The 19,188-nt window shown below is 37.2% G+C and overlaps 1 protein-coding gene across 5 annotated transcripts in view; it reads left to right on the top strand.

Annotated features, from left to right (window-relative positions):
- The window catches only part of SLC25A12 (solute carrier family 25 member 12), a 209,464-nt gene that overhangs the window by 172,722 nt on the left and 17,554 nt on the right, over window positions 1–19,188 (top strand). For all 5 annotated transcript variants that reach the window (XM_040475386.1, XM_040475384.1, XM_040475383.1 and 2 more), the window contains 4 exons: window positions 194–275; window positions 1,757–1,915; window positions 4,996–5,048; window positions 5,526–5,606. In XM_040475386.1, coding sequence (XP_040331320.1) covers window positions 194–275; window positions 1,757–1,915; window positions 4,996–5,048; window positions 5,526–5,606 — 375 coding nt within the window. The remainder of the gene's footprint in view (window positions 1–193; window positions 276–1,756; window positions 1,916–4,995; window positions 5,049–5,525; window positions 5,607–19,188) is intronic.

The raw sequence follows: 19,188 nt of genomic DNA, 5'->3' as shown, positions 1-19,188 counted from the left end.
TGATAGTGTATTCTCCAATATTAGAGAAATCAGGTATTAATAGGCTTATTAAAAAACGGGGCGAGAAGAAGGCAACTGTGTCTCTTAGGCTAATCAAGGTATCTATTTTAAAATCATAAGTAGCTGAATTGTAGCCTTTTTTATTTGCCATATACTTTTCCAAGTGTCTTTACCTATTTTTTCCTCCCTGCAGCAATCGCACGGTTTAGGCAGGCCGATCTGGCTCCAGATTGCCGAGTCTGCTTACAGATTCACTCTGGGCTCAGTTGCTGGAGGTGAGTGACATGTCTGTGTGCTGTCTCAAGCTTGTGTTAATTCAGTACTATCTCACTAGACTGAGACAGGTCAGCAAAGGTGCAGTTTCTAGTTCCTGCGGGTCATAACTACAGAGCTTTCTGCAGTGTCCTTTATTTCTACCTGTGATGAGAGGATTGTCGCAACACAGCTGTGGCCCCTCTGGCTCCAGTGTGTCTTCAGAACAAACCCCTGTAATAAAGTGAAAGTCTGCATGCGTGCTGCACTCGCCTTAATTATCCTGTTAAGACAGTGTGAAGAAATGGAATAATGGTGTTGGGGGTGAGGCAGGTATACAAACCCCAGAACCTTACAAAACAAAACAGCCTCCTAAAGTGATTGATTCACTGTAGCTTTTCTACTTGTATTTTTTTTTTCCCTCTCCCTCTTTACTGGCTAAAGAATTATCTAGACTTGTAGTTAGTATTTGCTAAAATGAACCCCTAGTCCCTGCTCCTAGGCAACATTTGAGAGACTTTTTTTTTTCTTACATCTTTCCATAGAAAATGTATAGAATCTGAAGTAGCTTTGTTGAGAAGATCCTAGGAGGTGTGATTAAAATGCTTATGATTTTTCAAAACAAGCCTGAACTGATGAAACTATTGTTTTTTCCTTTTCAGTTTTAGAAGTTGCAGAACATGTTTTGGTTTTCTTTTTTTTTTTAATTAATTTTTTTTTTCAACGTTTATTTTATTTTTGGGACAGAGAGAGACAGAGCATGAACGGGGGAGGGGCAGAGAGAGAGGGAGACACAGAATCGGAAACAGGCTCCAGGCTCCGAGCCATCAGCCCAGAGCCTGACGCGGGGCTCGAACTCACGGAGCGCGAGATCGTGACCTGGCTGAAGTCGGACGCTTAACCGACTGCGCCACCCAGGCGCCCCCATGTTTTGGTTTTCAACAGTTGAAAAATAACACTCCACTTCATTTTATAATTTTTTCAGTGTCAGAAATCCTAAAGCCTGGCATTAAAAAAGGCCAAAAACACAAATTCTGTACAAAGGGATAGGGTCATGTTGAGATGTGGTTCCAATATTATGGTTATAACTAAGAGTAATTTACCAAAATGCTTTAGTAAACTAAGTTTTAAAATTATAGCTACCTGTTTCTACACATATGGTTATTTTAAAGGGTAAATGGTATAATATTTAGGCATTGAATGGAAAGTATAAAGAAATATATAATAGTTTCATGTTGTGGAAATCAAGTCTTGATGACTTAACGTTGGTAATGACTTGAAAATGCACGCAGTTGTTCTCTGAAGCAGCTGTATTTATGGGTCCCAAATGCTAGCCTGTCATCCTTCAGCAGTGTATGGAAGAAGGAAGAATAACATACAGTCTCTTTTGTGAGAATAGATACCGTGTTTTGTTTTTTAGTCCTTTGAGATGAGATTTGTTGTCCTTAAAGAGCCTCCATTTAATTGCGCTCTCTTCTAAGGGTAAAACTTGTTTTCTTTGTAGCTGTGGGAGCCACTGCAGTATATCCTATAGATCTGGTGAAGACCCGCATGCAAAACCAGCGTGGCACTGGCTCTGTTGTTGGGGAGCTGATGTACAAAAACAGCTTTGACTGTTTTAAGAAAGTCTTGCGTTATGAGGGCTTCTTTGGACTCTACCGGGGTGAGTAACTGTATCTTAGCTGCTGAAGTCAGTGGTTTTATCTCAGCAGCAGCAGATTTTAACACCTTGATTATGAAAAAAGTGTGTTGTCCAGTCAGAGTAAAGATGTTTCTCTCTTTTAATTTTCTTGTTGCTTGTTTCCCTTTTTACATTCTTGCTGGTAACTAGCAATATGTGTGTAGACAAGGCCTTTATTTCTTCCTGATGTGTGTATTTCATGGAATCCAAATTCTGTTGCCACTGTGCTCTGACAAACTCAGGCACATGTCTGCAAGTGGAGTAAAGGATGACAGCTAAGAAACAGAGTGCTGCTTTTCTCAAAGAGTTGGAGAAAAGAGATATGCCTCTGCTCTGTGAAATAGAAGCCAGGCAGTTAGCTGAAAGTGAGTTTACCCTCTCTGCACTTGTTTCAATTGAAAGAGATATCAAATGTGTTTGTCTCTTCCAAGGAGACCATTCACAAGTCTTTTTTTCCAGTGAGTCATCTGAAGTTAGAAAAAAAAAAAAAAAATGAATAAAAGAAAACGCTTGGCTTCATGTCTCATTCTGTCTCCTTTCCTCCCCTTAGCTCAGAGGCACTGTGAGTAAAAGCAGAGAGATTTTCTTTTGCAGAGAATGTTACCACCAAGTCTAGGCTGAGCACAGTGCTGTCAGCATCAGAGGCAACAACCCCCTTGTAGAATTCTCCCCACCCCCGTCGGCTTTGTAGGAACTTGTTCTCTTTGGAGAGGGAATGACTTTCATGTACATGTTTTCACTTAAGAATTTAGGGTTTCCTTTGGGAGGGAGATTAATTTTTTAATCCCTTTGGGCGCCACTTGGAATTCTTTGAAAATATTCTCTACATGCTCAAGTCCAGAGCATTTTTGTAATTTACTGTACTTATTTGTTTGCACACACAGTCTCATTAATCCCTAGCTCACTCTGAGCTCTGTTGAACTGTTTGGCCTAGAACTTCTTCCTTGGAAAGAAAGACTGGACCTGAACAAAGCTTATGCTCATGTACAGGAGGAAAAAACACCTCTGGTTAGCATTATTTGCAGATATTCAAGTGAAAAATGTATCTCTGATACAGTTAAAGGAGAGGGTCATGAGGATGTTCATTATTGGCATTTTATATAGAATAAGAAAAGAGAGTGGTTTTGAAATCAAAGTAGGCTTAAATACCCTGCTCCTAAGAATGAATGTAGTTAATTTTACTCAAATATTCAGAACTCTAACCTCCTTGAATTCCAGCTGTATCACATGTACTCCACGGGAGGAAGGTGTGTGTTGTCCAGAATGCAGATCTCTGCCTGGGAATGCTTATTTTAAGCTGTACTAAACCCTGCATATCTAGATTATATTTAATGAGGAATTTAATGAGGGTTGAGTGGTGCTAAGGGTTTTTTTTTTTTTTTTCTTTCTTTGTTGAAAAATGACCTTTCTTCCTCCTTGGTTTACTTTTTCTCTACCAGAAGTAACCTAGATATATACTGCACAGTTTAACCTTCTCAATGGATGGATGCTTACGGAAAATTTCATTTGGGAGAGATGTCATGTTAATGAAATGAGTCCAATATAGCAAGTTTAGGGGTGGGGGAGAGGTGGAGGGATTGTTAGCTTTATCCAGGATGTGAGCTGATAAAATCAGTTCTTTAAATGAGAGACTCTTGTATTAGGGAGAAGATTGTAGGAGTCCTGTATGTGAACACTATGATTATTGAGATTGTCATATATGGCTTAGAACTGGTCCATTATTCTGTCAGATGATTGACAAAATTGTTGACAGATTAGCCTAAATTTCTTTGCAGGCAACAGTGATAAAATGACATAAATCAGTACTTTATTAAAATTCCATGAGCCTTATTGAGGCAAGTTGTAAAACAAATACACATGCTGACATGGTTGTATGGAAGTTAGATTAAAAGTAATAGGGCCTCATAATCATGAAGGTTAGAAAGTTAAGACTGCCATCTGCTGATTTATTCTTTTAAATCAGTCTGCTACCCATTAAAGGTGTGTGCAGATTTGTGTTTGTCATTGATAATTCAGTTTGACTGACAGTAGCCTGTATGTATGATTACTTGCTGGCTCTCAACTCTTTGAAAATCACTCAGCAGTATCCTCAAAGTAGGCTTAAGATCAGCAGTGAGTGTGCAAACACATACATAACTCCCCCTTGGCTGGGTGATTTAAAGGATATAGAATGTTTATTGTTAGCATCTTTAAAAAATGTATGCAAAAAATGTATGCCAACAATTTGAGTAATCTGTGTGCTTTACAAAGCTGAGCCTTATGAATATCTACAGATGTTGAATTGTTTATATATTTTTTTCTTTTGCAGTTTGCAGCCAGCCTGGGAAATTTAACTTTCTAAGAATAATGATTTCCTTTGTTTTAAGAAGATTCTTTTGAAATGTCTTAAGTTTGACATACATTAGTAAATAAGAATGTAGCAGGCATATGTTTTTGTTTGTAAAAGATATCCATTAAATGATACTTAAAACTGCATTTTTCTTTGCAGTTTTGGCTTCCTTTAAAATAAATGGTACTGAATTCTGGTTTTCTCTATAAAGAGAAAATTATGCAAGTTGGTGTTCTGTAATAACCAAACCACTATATGCTAGTATATAGGTAGCAGCATTTGTGGCAAAATCTGGGTCTTTTCAACAGCAGGCTTTGCAGAGGTTTTCCAAGCATACAACATTGGCTTCTTTAAAGTGCCTGTCTATGTTTGTATATTGTTGGTTGTAAAGGGAGGGGATTTGGTTACATTGTTATTGGCAATGTTCAGGAGTAGAGAAGATCCATGGTCTCCATTCCTTGCTCACATACTTTTTGAGACGTGTTAGATAATTAGGCTTTAAAGGAAGCATGCTTAAGAAAAGGATTTATAGCCTCAAGAAAGCATAACATTATATTTGACATCAGTATTGTATACAAGTACAGAGTTTTTAGGATAGTCCATTTTTCCATATTTTAATGAAAGCCCTAAAATGTTTGATGCATTAATAATATGAGGGAAACTGTTGCTTGTTGGGCTTGTATGTTCATGTTTAGTACATTCATATTGTTAATGCTTCTTTCTGTTTACCTAGGTCTGATACCACAGCTTATAGGGGTTGCTCCAGAAAAGGCCATTAAACTGACTGTAAGTATCTTTCTCTTTGAATTTATGTCTTTTGTTTAGATTATCATTAAGCCAAAAATTAATGGTGCTGCTGCTGAGACTGGCACACTATCAAGACATTTGTAAAACTTTAAAGTTTTATGTAGACATTTAATAATTTTTTAAAAGTTTATTTACATAGAGAGAGAGAGAGAGAGAGAGAGAGGGAGGGAGAGGGAGGGGACCAGCAGGGGAGGGGCAGAGAGAGAGGGGGACAGAGGATCCAAAGTGGGCTATGTGTAGACAGCAGAGAGCCTGATGCAGGGCTTGAACTTTCAAACCGAGATCATGACCATAGCTGAAGCCAAACACTTAACCAGCTGAGCCACCCAGGCGCCCGATGTGATAATTTTTAATTTTATCATGAGACAAATATTTTGATGACTTGGGAAATGAATAACATGCCATTAGAGGAAATGGTTGAGAATTCTAGTTAACCAATGTTGTCTTTCTGATTAGGTTAATGATTTTGTCCGGGACAAATTTACCAGAAGAGATGGCTCCATTCCACTTTTAGCAGAAATTCTTGCTGGAGGTTGTGTAAGTGTTAATACTGGGCATCTCTCATGACAAGTATGTTCCTTTAACCTTTTTTGCACATTAGGTATAATATCTGAGTGACATTCCTTCTGAACTCAAGGGTTTCTAAGATTTTCTCAGTGATAATAAGGAATGCTTTTTAATTTCATTGCATGATCTAACTGATTTTAAGTGCAGAAAAGAGGTAGTATTTTTGTCAGCTCTAACTCTTAGAAGCTCCTGACATTATGTTCGACACTTTGTAAAGTTCTGATTCTGATTCTTAAATATTATAGAAAATAGAGTAATGGATAGGGTTCCCATACATTTATATTGTCTGGAAGTTCAAGTGTGAGATGACTGATTAATTGAGCTCTTATATTTCAGGTGTAGGACTGAGTAAACCATTGTTTTATAATTATAATTTTCCTTCTTTAGGGACCAGAGGTTATAGCAAACAACTGTAATTATGTTAAGGCTATTACATTTCTGAATGCAGAGTTTCAGATTATATTTAATTAGAGCACAAAGGTTTCTATCTTTAAAATGTAAGTATAACATTGGATTTAGTCCAATTCTTTAATCTAAGTTTGTAGCTCAACTAATTTTATTTGTGGTGTTCATTTCAAATTTGTTAATACACAATTTAAGACTTATTTAGTCTGTTTTGTCCCTGAAGCCCTTAATAATTTCCAGTTGAATTGGCTGACAATCCTGGCTAAACCCTCCTCAGTTGCTAGTGGAACTTGAGGTGATAAGGTCAGTGACCTTTGCAACTTTTAATTCAGAGAAGATGCCCTGAGGGTCAGAGAGAGGGGCTGCTCTGGATTCTTCTTGATGAGATTTGTCAGCCTGGTACATACCTGGGTCCTCACCTTTGGGCAATTGAAGTTCCTATTGAAGAGGTGACTTGGGCTCTTTGTGTGTGTGTGTGTGTGTGTGTGTGTGTGTACATATGTACATATGTATGTATGTCCATTTGTGTGTATGCTTGTACACATGTCCACCCAAGTACATTCTCAGGAAGAAAACTCACCTCTTTGGCTGACTTTCTTTTTTCGTGAAGGACAAATAACAAACATAGAATAAGACCTTTGTTTAAGCGGATCACAAAAAATATAGTTTCTCTTCTTCCTTTACCCTAATTAGATGCTGTAATTATTTCTTTTGTCATGAGAGAATGTTTGCAAATCGTAAATATTCTTTTTCTCAGTTTTAGTTTTAGTTTGGTTAAGAAATTTCCTTAGTTTTGCAACTGCTCATGCTTACACTTGCCAGAAATATCCTGAGTCATGCTCTTTCTGTCCCATGTAGCTAATTATTTGTTTCCATTTGTAATACCCAGAGGTTTTTGCCCATGAAACTGACCTGTTCCCATGTCTGACATGTGACCTAGGTGGTTAAACTGTAATCAGATATTTGGTTCCTTTGTTTTTCCTACCATGGACCCTGTTTCTAGGTTTGAACTTTGGGAATTTCTATTGAAGTCTGGGGTGCCTTGAGGGTTGTGCTGACACTCTAAATTTCTTCTTTCATCGTGACTTCTTTCTGAGAGCTTTGATGGATTGTCTAGTTGGAAATTGACAGCATGAAAAATAGACAGGTTGGGTTGCAGGCAGAACGATGAGGTTGTCCACAGTTCTTCATCTCAAACATTTTTTGCTGCCCTCTTTTTTCTAAATTTCTTCTTCATTCGAGGAGGAAAGAAAATGTGTAATTACTGAGTTTGTATTGATGAATTCAATTACACTACAGTGTAAATGATTGTTAAAGCATAATCTGCCAGTTCTCCCAAAGGTCTATGTATTTCAACAGAGAATAAGGCCTTAAACGAAATGAGTGAGTCTCTGTGTAAAGAATATCAGCCACTGTGGAATACAGGAATTCTCTCTTTACCGAACGAAACCTGATAGACAGCCACCAGATAAACACTGGGAAGAGTGGTTACCCGTGTGCCTGATTGTGAGAACTCTCACCATCCTGGCTAGTGGTGGTGATCTAATGTGCAGTGTCCCTGTGGGTATTTGGCTGAATGCTGTCAGTGCAACCAGCTAAGAACAGTGCTCATGTTTTTCCAAAAATCACTCAGTTTTAAAGACCTACCTTGTGTTAACCTAATGCAAAACATGTTAGCCTAATGCAGCTTATTTCAGAGGAAATGGCTCAAACTGAGCAGTCATTATTGGTTTTATAGGTTTTTTTCCCCAGCAGAAGGATCATCTAGGACTTGGGCTTTGAGTTGCCTATATATAATGGAGAGAAATTCTGCTGTGAAAATGACTGTTGCCCTCTAGGAAAAATGGTGTTCATTGACTAATGAATTGACCAAGAAATAAAAATACCTGGTCCTTAGACCTTATTTTTTGTTGTTTGTTTTGTTTTATGACCTATTTTTTAAAAATATGGTATTTGATACATGCCAAAGAGTGCATACTATATAAATCTAAAGAGTAATAATAAAATGAGCATCTATAAGGCTGTCACCCAACTAAAATATTACTATAATTGACACTGGTTTTTGCTTCTAATGTAGCTCTAATATGCTAAGATTGCTAATGAGCAAGCAGTAGGGACTTTTCCTATCTGAACATTTTATAGGCGTTAACTATCTCATTATCATTCCCACCTAGAGGTGAAGAAAAGAAACCTAAGTGAGATCCAGTACTTAGTAAATGGTAAAGTTAGGATTCAAACCACTTTTGTTTCAAATCCATATTTACTCATATTTGGTATATTTCCATTTATTCATTCTTCCATTTATTCATTCTGATTCAAAACCAGCCATCAAGGCTGAGAAGGATTTAGCTTCTTTTTTCCTGTGAAGGAAACCAGACTTAGGATATGTTTACGTCTCATAGAAAAAGGGTAGTTGCTGATCATTCTCACCAGATAAAACTTAATCTTAAGTCTAATCATATTCTGTGGCAATTTGAAAGTAGAATTTCTTATTGTGATTTGCTTCATTCCTACATATCACCAAAGAAAATACATGCTTATGATTATAATTCATCATAATAGCTGCCATTTCTTAAGCATCTCGTACTGGACTTGTACTTTATAGGCATCTTCTCATTATTCTCAGCTTGAATTGAAGAAACTAAAAACTCAGTGAAATGTAGCAATATTTGGTGTTTGTTTCTGTTTATTCATTTTTTATTTATTCTCTCATTCATTGAATGCCTGCTGTGTTTCAGGAATATTTTTAAAGCAACAGCTTTATTAAGATATAATTCTCATACCCTACAATTCCCCCACTTTAACGTGTACCATTCAGCAGTTTTTAGTATATCCACGGAGTTGTGTAGCTATCACCAAAGTCAATTTTAGAACATTTTTATCACCCCAAAAAGGAACTTGGTCCCCTCTAGCTGTCGCCCATCAGTCTTTCCTCTTTGCCTCTGCCAAGTCTTGGGCAGCCGTTAATAAGCTTTCCATCTCTACAGATTCACCAGTTCTGGACATTTCATGTAAATGGAATGAAAAACCTGTGGCTTTTTGTGTCTGGCTTTTTAAAATTCAGCATAATGTTTTCAGGGTTCATCCATGTTGTAGCATGGATCAATGCCTCAGGCCTTATTGCTGAATAGTGTTCTATTATGTAGATATGTCACATTTTGTTTATTGATTCATCAGTTGATCATTTGGGTTGTTTCCACTTTGTGGCTATTATGAATAATGCTGCTCTGAACATTAATGTAAAAAGTTTTCTGCAGACATGCGTCATCACTTCTCTTGGGTATATACCCAGGAAGTGGAATTGGTGGGTCATATAGTAACTCTAATTTGTATTTTGAGGAACGGCCAGACTGTTTCCAAAGTGGCTGCACAGTTATATGTTCCTACCAGCAGTGTAGGAGCTTTGAGATTTCTTGACATTCTTGTCATTGATTTATAGCCATCCTAGCGGGTATGAATGTTACCTTGTTGTGATCTAATGACTGACAGTGTTGAGCATCTTTTTAAGAATGTATTGGCATTTATATATCTTCTTTGGAGGAATGTCTCTTCAGAACCTTTGCCTGTTTTTAAATTGGGTTGTTTTTTATTATTAAGTGATAAGAGTTCTTTGTATATTTAGAATCCCTTACCAGACATGTGATTTCTAGTATTTTTCACTTTCTTGACTGTGTCCTTTGGAGAATTGGACTTTGATTCTAATGAAGTCCAATTTAATTATATTTTGTTGCTTGTGCTTTTGGTGTAATGTCTAAGAAATTATTGCCTAATCCAAGATCACATAGATTAATACCCATTTTCTGCTAAGAATTTCATAGTTTTAGCTCTTACATTTAGGTCTTCGATCTTTCACACAAATTGTTAACCTTAATTTTTTAGGGTCTTTTGCCCTGAGCATAGAGATTATTAAATGACAGTTTTATTTTTCATTGTTAACATTTTGGTATATATTTCCTTCTAGTGTTCTCATACACATGCTCATCTGCATGTATACACACACACACACACACATACACACACACACACACACACACGCTTTTTAAAACCAAATGGAAGTTTTGTTGACTCTGAGTTCTTGATCGAAGATACAGGCTGCTCTTACTTTCTTTTATTTTCAAGTGTGCGTGGTGGGGAGGGACAGAGGGAGGGGGGCAGAGGATCCAAAGTGAGCTCTGGGCTAACAGCAGAAAGTCTGATGTGGGGCTCGAACTCAGGAACCACGAGATCATGACCTGAGCCGAAGTCAGACGCTTAAGTGACTGAGCCACCCAGGTGCCCCAAGGCTGCTCTTACTTTCTAAAGGCAGCAGAGAATCAACAGCAGAACATTTCACTTTGGAAGCAGAATATAACCTTTGGGAAAAGAAATAAAACAGGGTATGCATTTTTAAATTTTAAATCTTCATTGCGAACTTTAACCAACTTTGTATTTATTTATTTTTTATTTTTTATTAAAAAAATTTTTTTTTCAACCTTTATTTATTTTTGAGACAGAGAGAGAGCATGAATGGGGGAGGGTCAGAGAGAGAGGGAGACACAGAATCTGAAACAGGCTCCAGGCTCTGAGCTGTCAGCACAGAGCCCGACGTGGGGCTCAAACCCACGGACCACGAGATCATGACCTGAGCCGAAGTCGGACGCTCAACCGACTGAGCCACCCAGGCGCCCCTAACCAACTTTTTAAAATATACCAAAACCTCGAAAAAAGACTTCTAATTCAGAATTTATGATAATATAGATGTGCCCTCATAAGTTTTTTGTTGTTGTAGTATCTATATCATAGTTACCTTTTTTTTCTTTGTTTTAATATTTTTGTTTTTTAAAATTTACATCCAAGTTAGCATATAGTGCAATGATTTCAGGAGGAGAATCCAGTGATTCATCCCCTATGTATAACAACCAGTGCTCATCCCAACAAATGTCCTCCTTAATGCCCTCGCCCATTTAGCCCATCCTCTCATCCAAAACCCCACCACCAGCCTTCAGCTCTCTGTATTTGAGTTTCTTATGTTTTGTCCCCCTTCCTGTTTTTATATTATTTTATATTATTTTTGCTTCTCTTCCCATAACTGTTTTGTATCTTAAATTCTACATATGAGTGAAATCGTATATTTGTGTTTCTCTAATTTCCCTTAGCATATAATACACTCTAGTTCCATCCACGCTGTTGCAAATGGCAAGATTTTATTTTATTTTTTTGATTGCCAAGTAACATTCCATTGTGTATGTATATACATATACGTATATATATGTATGTATACGTATATGTATACACACACATACACACATACATACATACCACATCTTCTTTATCCATCCATCAGTCCATGGACATTTGGGCTCTTTCCATACTTTGGCTATTGTCAGTGGTGCTGCTATACACATTGGGGTGCATGTGCCCGTTCGAAACAGCATACCTGTATCCTTTGGATAAATACCTAGTAGTACAATTGCTGGGTCATAGGGTAGTTACATTTTTAATTTTTTTTAAATATTTATTTATTTATTAAAAAAAAATTTTTTTTTTTTAACATTTATTTATTTTTGAGACAGAGACAGAGCATGAACGGGGGAGGTTCAGAGAGAGAGGGAGACACAGAATCTGAAACAGGCTCCGGGCTCCGAGCTGTCAGCACAGAGCCCGATGCGGGGCTCGAACTCATGGACCGCGAGATCGTAACCTGAGCCGAAGTTGGCCGCTCAACTGCCTGAGCCACCCAGGCGCCTCAATTTTTTGAGGAACCTCCATACTGTTTTCCAGAGTGGTTGCACTAGTTAGCATTCCCACCAGCAGTGCAAAAGGGTTCCTCTTTCTCTGCATTCTTGCCAATATCTGTTGTTGCCTGCAGTTGTTAATTTTAGCCATTCTGACAGGTGTGAGGTGGTATCTCATTGTGGTTTTGATGTGTATTTCACTGATGATAATACAGTTACTCTTGAGTAAGTTTTACAGCTCTACAGAGAGGGAAAACAAGCGTGTTTCTGCCTGGGATCAAACTGGGGACCTTTCGTGTGTGAGGTGAACATGATAACCACTACACTAAGGAAGCCAGCTGTTGTATAACCTATACATTGACCTTTAGGTTTAACAGTTGCTTGACCCTTCTTTAGGTGGGGTTGGGGCAGTATTTGTGTGTACAGTTACCCATAAATATGTGTTACAGATGCTGTATGTGTAGCATATATAACATATTTTTGGTTTCAAATATTTTTTTCTCATTGCTCTTATAGGCAAGCCATTCTTATTAGGCCATATGTTTTTCTTTTTCTTTTTCTTTTTTTTTTTAGAAGGTCTCTGTATATGTAGAAATCCATACATACATGTATACACACATATTACATGTCCATATCAGACATAATATAATTGAGTGCTTAATTATATCTGTTGTGAGCAAGAATAATATTTTAATGTCAACTTAGAATTTTCAAAGTACTTTAATATGCACATGGTCACTTCTTGTGAAATAGGTAAATGAGGAAAAGAAGCTTAGAAAGGTTAAGTCTCACCCCAAATCACACAGCTAATACATGCTGCAGGTTTCATGTGAGCACCAAATATTTTAAGAACAAATCCTTTTGCTTGATAATGCTCTCTTGGAGAATCAAATCCAGGCCCTCTTCATGTGTCAAAATAAATCTAGGTGAGCCTATTCAACTTTGTGATGACTTTTTTTTTTTAATTACATTGATATCTATATGATAAAGATGTAGTATATGTCTGAGTATATAAACATATATGTGACTAGGTGTAATTAACATACCAAAAAATGAACAGATCTTAGATGTCAGCTCAGTGAGTTTTAACAATTGTATATACCCATGAAATCACCACTCAAGACAAGATATAGAACATTTCACCTCAGAAAGCTGATTCATTCCTCTTTCTAATCAATCATTCCTCTGTTCCCCTAGGCAACCACTATTGTTTCTTCTTAGATTTCATATAAATGAAATCATGCAAAATGCATCCTTTCATAGCTGGCCTCTTTTGCTAAACATGTTTTCAAGAGTCATCCTTATTATTGTGTGGGTATCAGTAGTTAGGTTTTGTTTTTAATTTTACTGAGTATTATTCCACTGTATGAATTGACCACAATTTGCTTATTTGTTCTTCTGTTGATGGACATTAAAAAAATTTTGTTAATGTTCATTTTTGAGAGAGAGAGAGACAGAGCGAGAGCAGTGGAGGGGCAGAGAGACAGGGAGACACAGAATCTGAAGCAGGCTCCAGGCTCTGATCTGTCAGCACAGATCAGTACAGTCAGTTAGTGGCTGACTCTTGATTTTGGCTCAGGTCATGATCTCATGGTTTGTGAGTTTGAGCCCTGCTTTGGGCTCTGTGCTGACAGCATGGAGCATATTTGAGATTCTCTTTCCTCCCTCTCTCTGCCCCTCCCCTGCTCTCTTTTTCTCTGTCTCAAAAATAAATAAATGTTTAAAAAGTTAAAAAAAAAAAAAAAGAAACTGCTAATTGCTTCTTTGAAATGGATGGACCATTTTACAGTCTCAGCAGCAGTGTCAGATATTTGTAATTCCACATCCTCACCAACATTTGATATTGTTAGTCTTATTTTATTTATTTATTTATTTATTTTTTTAAATTATTTTTTTTTCAACGTTTATTTATTTTTGGGACAGAGAGAGACAGAGCATGAACGGGGGAGGGGCAGAGAGAGAGGGAGACACAGAATCGGAAACAGGCTCCAGGCTCTGAGCCATCAGCCCAGAGCCCGACGCGGGGCTCGAACTCACGGACCGTGAGATCGTGACCTGGCTGAAGTCGGACGCTTAACCGACTGCGCCACCCAGGTGCCCCTTGTTAGTCTTATTTTAATTTAATTTAATTTTATTTTATTTCTTTAATATTTTTTAATATATATTTATTTTTGAGAGACAGAGTGTGAGAGAGTGTATGAGCAGGGGAGGGGCAGAGAGAGAGGGGGACAGAGGATCTGAAACAGGCTCTGAGCCTATAGACAGAGAGCCTGACACAGGGTTTGAACTCACAAACCATGAGATGATGACCTGAGCTGAAATCAAGAGTTGGCCGCTTAACCTCCTGAGCCACCCAGGCACCCCAAAGATTTTATTTTTTAAGTAATCTCTACACTCAGTGTGGGGATCCAACTTACGTCCCTGAGATCAAGAGTTGTATGCTCTACTGACAGGCAGTCGGGCACCCCTAATTTTTTTATTTTAGTCATTCAAGTTGGAGTGAAAGGATGTCTTTTTGTGGTTTTAATTTTCATCTCCCTGATGTATAAAGACATTGATCATCCTTTCATGTGTTTTTTAGCTATTTGTATATCTTTTTTTGGTAGTATCTGTTCAAAGTTTTCTGCTTATTTTTTATTAGGTTTTTATATTTTTTATCATTGACTTGTAGGAGTTCTTTATCCATCATGGATGTAGTCCTTTGTCAGATGTATGTATTGTGAATATTTTTCCCAGTCTGTGACTCATCTATTGTCTTAATGTGTCTGTGGGGTTTTTGTATTGAGGTATAATTGCCATATAACATATTAGTTTAAGGTGTACAACATGATTCGATGTTTGTACATACTGTGAAATGATTACCACAAAAGTGTAGTTTCCCTGTCACCATAAAGTTACATAATGTGCAGTATAGTATTATTGTGTATAGTCACCATGCTGTACATTACATCCCAATGACTTAATTATTTTATGCCTGGAGGTTTGTGTGTCTTGACCCCCATCTCCTATTTCACCCACCCTCCTAATCTCCCTACCTTCTGACAACCACCAGTCTGTTCTCGGCACCTATCAGTTTTGTTTTATTCATTTATTTTGTGTTTTAGATTCCACACATAGGTGAAATCATCCACTCATTGCCTTTCTCTCTATGCTTTATTTCACTTAACATAATATCCTTAAGGTCCATCCATGTTTCTACATAGCAAAATTTCATCTTTTTTTATGCCTGAGTAGTATCCCGTTGTAAACATACACCACATCTTCGTTATCCATTCATCCATTGATGGACACCTTGGTTGTTTCTATATCTTGGCTATTGTGAATAATGCTGCAATTAACATAGGGGTGCAAATATCTTTTCAAAGTAGTGTTTTGTTTTCCTTTGGATAAATACCCCCAAAGTAATATTGCTATATATATGGTAGTTCTATTTTTAAGTTTATGAGGAAATTCCATACTGTTTTCCATAGAGGCTGTGCCATTTACATTCCTACCAATAGTGCACAAGCGTTCCCTTTTCTGTCTGTCTTCACCAACACTGATTATTTCTTATCTTTTTGATAATAGTCAATCTGACAGGTATAAGATATCTTATTGTGGTTTTGATTTGCATTTCTCTGATGATTAATAATGTTGAGCATCTTTTAATATGCCTATTTTGCCACCTGTATGTCTTTTTTTGGAAAAATGCTATTCAGATGCTCTATCCATTTTTTTAATTGGATTTTTTTGTTGAATTTATATGAGTTCTTTACATATTTTGGATGTTAACCCCTTATTGGATATATGGTTTGCAGATATCTTCTCCCATTGAAGTAGGCTGCCTTTTCCTTTTGCTGGTGGTTTCCTTTGCTGTGCAAAAGCTTTTTAGTTTGATGTAGTCCTCCTTGTTTATTTTCACTTTTCTTGCCTTTGCCTTTGGAGTCAGATCCAAAACAATATTGCCAAGAGCAGTATCAAGGAGTATTACCACCTATGTCTTCTTCTAGGAGTTTTTTTTTTTTTTTTAAATAGTTTCTGCTCTTACATTTAAGTTACTACATTTTGAGTTAGTTTTGGTATTTGGAGTAAGAGAGTGATGGCAGCTTCATTCTCTTGCATGCGGCTGTGCAGTTTTCCTAACACCATTTATTGAGGAGACTGTCCTTTCCCTATTGCATGTTCATGCTGCCTTTACTGTAAAGTAACTAACCATATATGCATGGGTTTATTTCTGGATTCTCTTTTTGTTCCATCGATCTATATGTTTTATGCCAATACTATACTGCTTTGCTTACTGTCATTGAAAAAAAAATTTTTTTAACGTTTATTCATTTTTGAGAGACAGAGAGAGACAGAGAGAGACAGAGCATGAGTGGGGAAGGGGCAGAGAGAGAGGGAGACACAGAATCCGAAGCAGGCTCCAGGTTCTGAGCTGTCAGTACAGAGCCTGACACAGGGCTTGAACTCACGAACTGCAAGATCATGACCTGAGCTGAAGTCAGATGCTCAACCGACTGAGCCACCCAGGCACCCCTTGATTACTGTCATTTTTAAATATAGTTTGAAATCAGGGAGCTTGAGGTCTCCAGCTTTGCTCTTCGTTCTCAAGATTGCTTTGGCTACTCAAGATCTTTTGTGGTTCCGTATAAATTTTAGGATTGTTTGCTCCATTTCTGTGAAAATGCCATGGGATTTTCATAGGGATTGAATTGATTGCTTTGGGTACTTTGGACATTTTAGCTGTATTAATTCTTCCAGTCCATGAGCACAGGATATCTTCCTATTTATTTGTGTCTTCTTCCATTTCTTTTATCAATGTAGGTTTTCTCATACAGGTCTTTCACTTCCTTGGTTAAATTTATTCCTAGGTATTTTATTCATCTTGATGCAATTGTAAATGGAATTGTTTTCTTGATTCCTCTTTCTGATAGTTCATTGTTAGTATGTAAAAACACAACGGGTTTTTGTATATTGACTTTGTATTCTGCAACTTTATTGTATTTGTTTAACAGTGTGTTGGTGGTCTATGGGGTTTTTTAATATATGAAATCATCTCATTTGCAAATGATGATCTTTACTTTTTCCTTTCTAAACTGGATGCCTTTTGTTCCTTTTCCTGGCCTGATTTCTCTGGCTAAGATTGTCAATTCTATGTTAAATAAAAGTGGTGAGAGCAAGCATCCTTCTCTTGTTCCTGATCTTAGAGGAAATGGGAAATGCTTTCATTTTTTTCACCATTGAGTGTGATGTTAGTTGTGGGTTTGTCATAAATGGATGCTGAATTTTGCCAGATGCTTTTTCTGCATCTATTGAGATGTTCGTGTGATCTTTAGCTTTCATTTTGTTAATGTGGTGTATCACAATGACTGATTTGCAGATGTTAAACCATCCTTACATCCTGGAATAAATCCCGCGTGATCATGGTATATGATTTTCTTAATGTATTTTTGAATTTGGTTTGCTAATATTTTGTTGGGGATTTTTACATGTATGTTCATCAGGGATTTGGGCCTGTAATTTTCTTTTTTTGTGGTGTTCTTGTTTGGTGTTTGGTATCCGGATAATGCGGGTCTCATAAAATGAAATTTTGAAGCATTCCCTCCTCTTCAGTTTTTGGGAAGACTTAGAGAAAGGATAGGTATTAGTTCTTCTTTAAATGTTTTGTAGAATTCACCAGTGGAACCATCTGTTTCTGGACTTCTGTTTGTTGGTAGGTTTTTGATTACCAAGTCAATTTTCTTCTTAGTAATCAGTCTATTCACATTTTCTGTTTTTCTGTTATTCAGTCTTGGAAGACTGAATGTTGTATGTTTTTAGGAATTTACCCATTTTTTTCATGGTTGTCCAATGTTGGCATATAATTGTTCATAGTAGTCTTTTATGATCCTTTGTATTTCTTTGTTATCACTTGTTACTTCCTGTCTTTAAAAAAAATTTTTTTTTAATTTAAATCCAAGTTAGTTAACGTGTAGTGTAGTAATGATTTCAGGAATAGAATTTAGTGATTCATTGCTTACATATAACATCTAGTGCTCATCACAAGTGCCCTTCTTAATGCCCAACACTCATTCAGCCCATCCACCCCCCCCAACACCTTGCCAGCAACCCTCAGTTCTCTGTATTTAAGAGTCCCCATTAAATTTGTTTTTAATGTTTATTTATTTTTGAGAGAGAGAGAGACAGAGCTCAAGAGGGGGAAGGCCAGAGAGAGGGAGACACAGAATCCGAAGCAGGCTCCAGGCTCTGAGCTGTCAGCACAGAGCCCGACGTGGGACTCGACTCAGGGACTGCAGGATCATGACCTAAGCCAAAGTCAGATGCTTAACCGACTGAGCCACCCAGGCACCCCTCTCCCTCTCTGGTTTTATCTTATGTTTGCTTCCCTTCCCTTATGTTCATCTGTTTTGATTCTTAAATTCCACAAATGAGTGAAATCATATGATATTTATCTTTCTCTGACTAATTTCGTTTAGTATAATGCACTTTAGTTCCATCCACATTGTCATAAATGGCAAGATTTCATTGTTTTTGATCACCAAGTAATATTCCATTGCATATATATGCCACATCTTTTTTTTTTTTTTAATTTTTTTTTTTTTAACGTTTATTTATTTTTTTGGGACAGAGAGAGACAGAGCATGAACGGGGGAGGGGCATAGAGAGAGGGAGACACAGAATCAGAAACAGGGTCCAGGCTCTGAGCCATCAGCCCAGAGCCCGACGCGGGGCTCAAACTCACGGACCGCGAGATCGTGACCTGGCTGAAGTCGGACGCTTAACCGACTGCGCCACCCAGGCGCCCCTTGCCACATCTTTTTTATCCATTCATCGGTCGATGGGCATTTGGGCTCTTTCCATACCTTGGCTATTATTGATAGTACTGCTATAAAGATTGGGTGCATGTACCCCTTCATGTAACTTCCTGTCTTTTATTTCTATTTTTATTTATTTGGGAAGCCTTTTTTTTTTAATTAATGTAGCTAAAGGTTTATCAGTTTTGTTTATCTTTTCAAAGAACCAGCTCATAGTTTCATTGATCTTTTCTAGTTTCTTTTTAATCTTATTTATTTCTGCCTTAATATTTATTATTTCCTTTCTTCTTCTAAGTTTGGGCTTCATTTGTTCCTAGTTCCTTTAGGTGTAATGTTAGATTGTTTATTTGAGATTATTCTTGTTTTTTGAGGCAGGTCTGTATCACTCTGAACTTCTTATATCTGCTTTTGCTACATTCCACAGATTTTGGTGTGTTGTATTTTCATTTTCATTTGTATCAAGGGATTTTTAAAATTTTTACTTAGATTTCTTTGTTGACCCATTGGTTATTCAGTAGCAAGTTATTACATCTTCACATCTTTGTGATTTTCCTTTTTTATTTTTTTGTGATTGATTTCCAGTTTTGTTGTGGTCTGAAAAAATGCTTGATAGGGTATCAGTCTTCTTAAATTTACTGA

The sequence above is a fragment of the Herpailurus yagouaroundi genome, unplaced genomic scaffold (assembly GCF_014898765.1).
Source record: "Herpailurus yagouaroundi ecotype Mexico unplaced genomic scaffold, PumYag 140, whole genome shotgun sequence".
Taxonomy (NCBI): Eukaryota; Metazoa; Chordata; class Mammalia; order Carnivora; family Felidae; genus Herpailurus; species Herpailurus yagouaroundi.
Note: the sequence above shows the minus strand (reverse complement) of the source record. Positions and strands in the feature narration are given on the sequence as shown.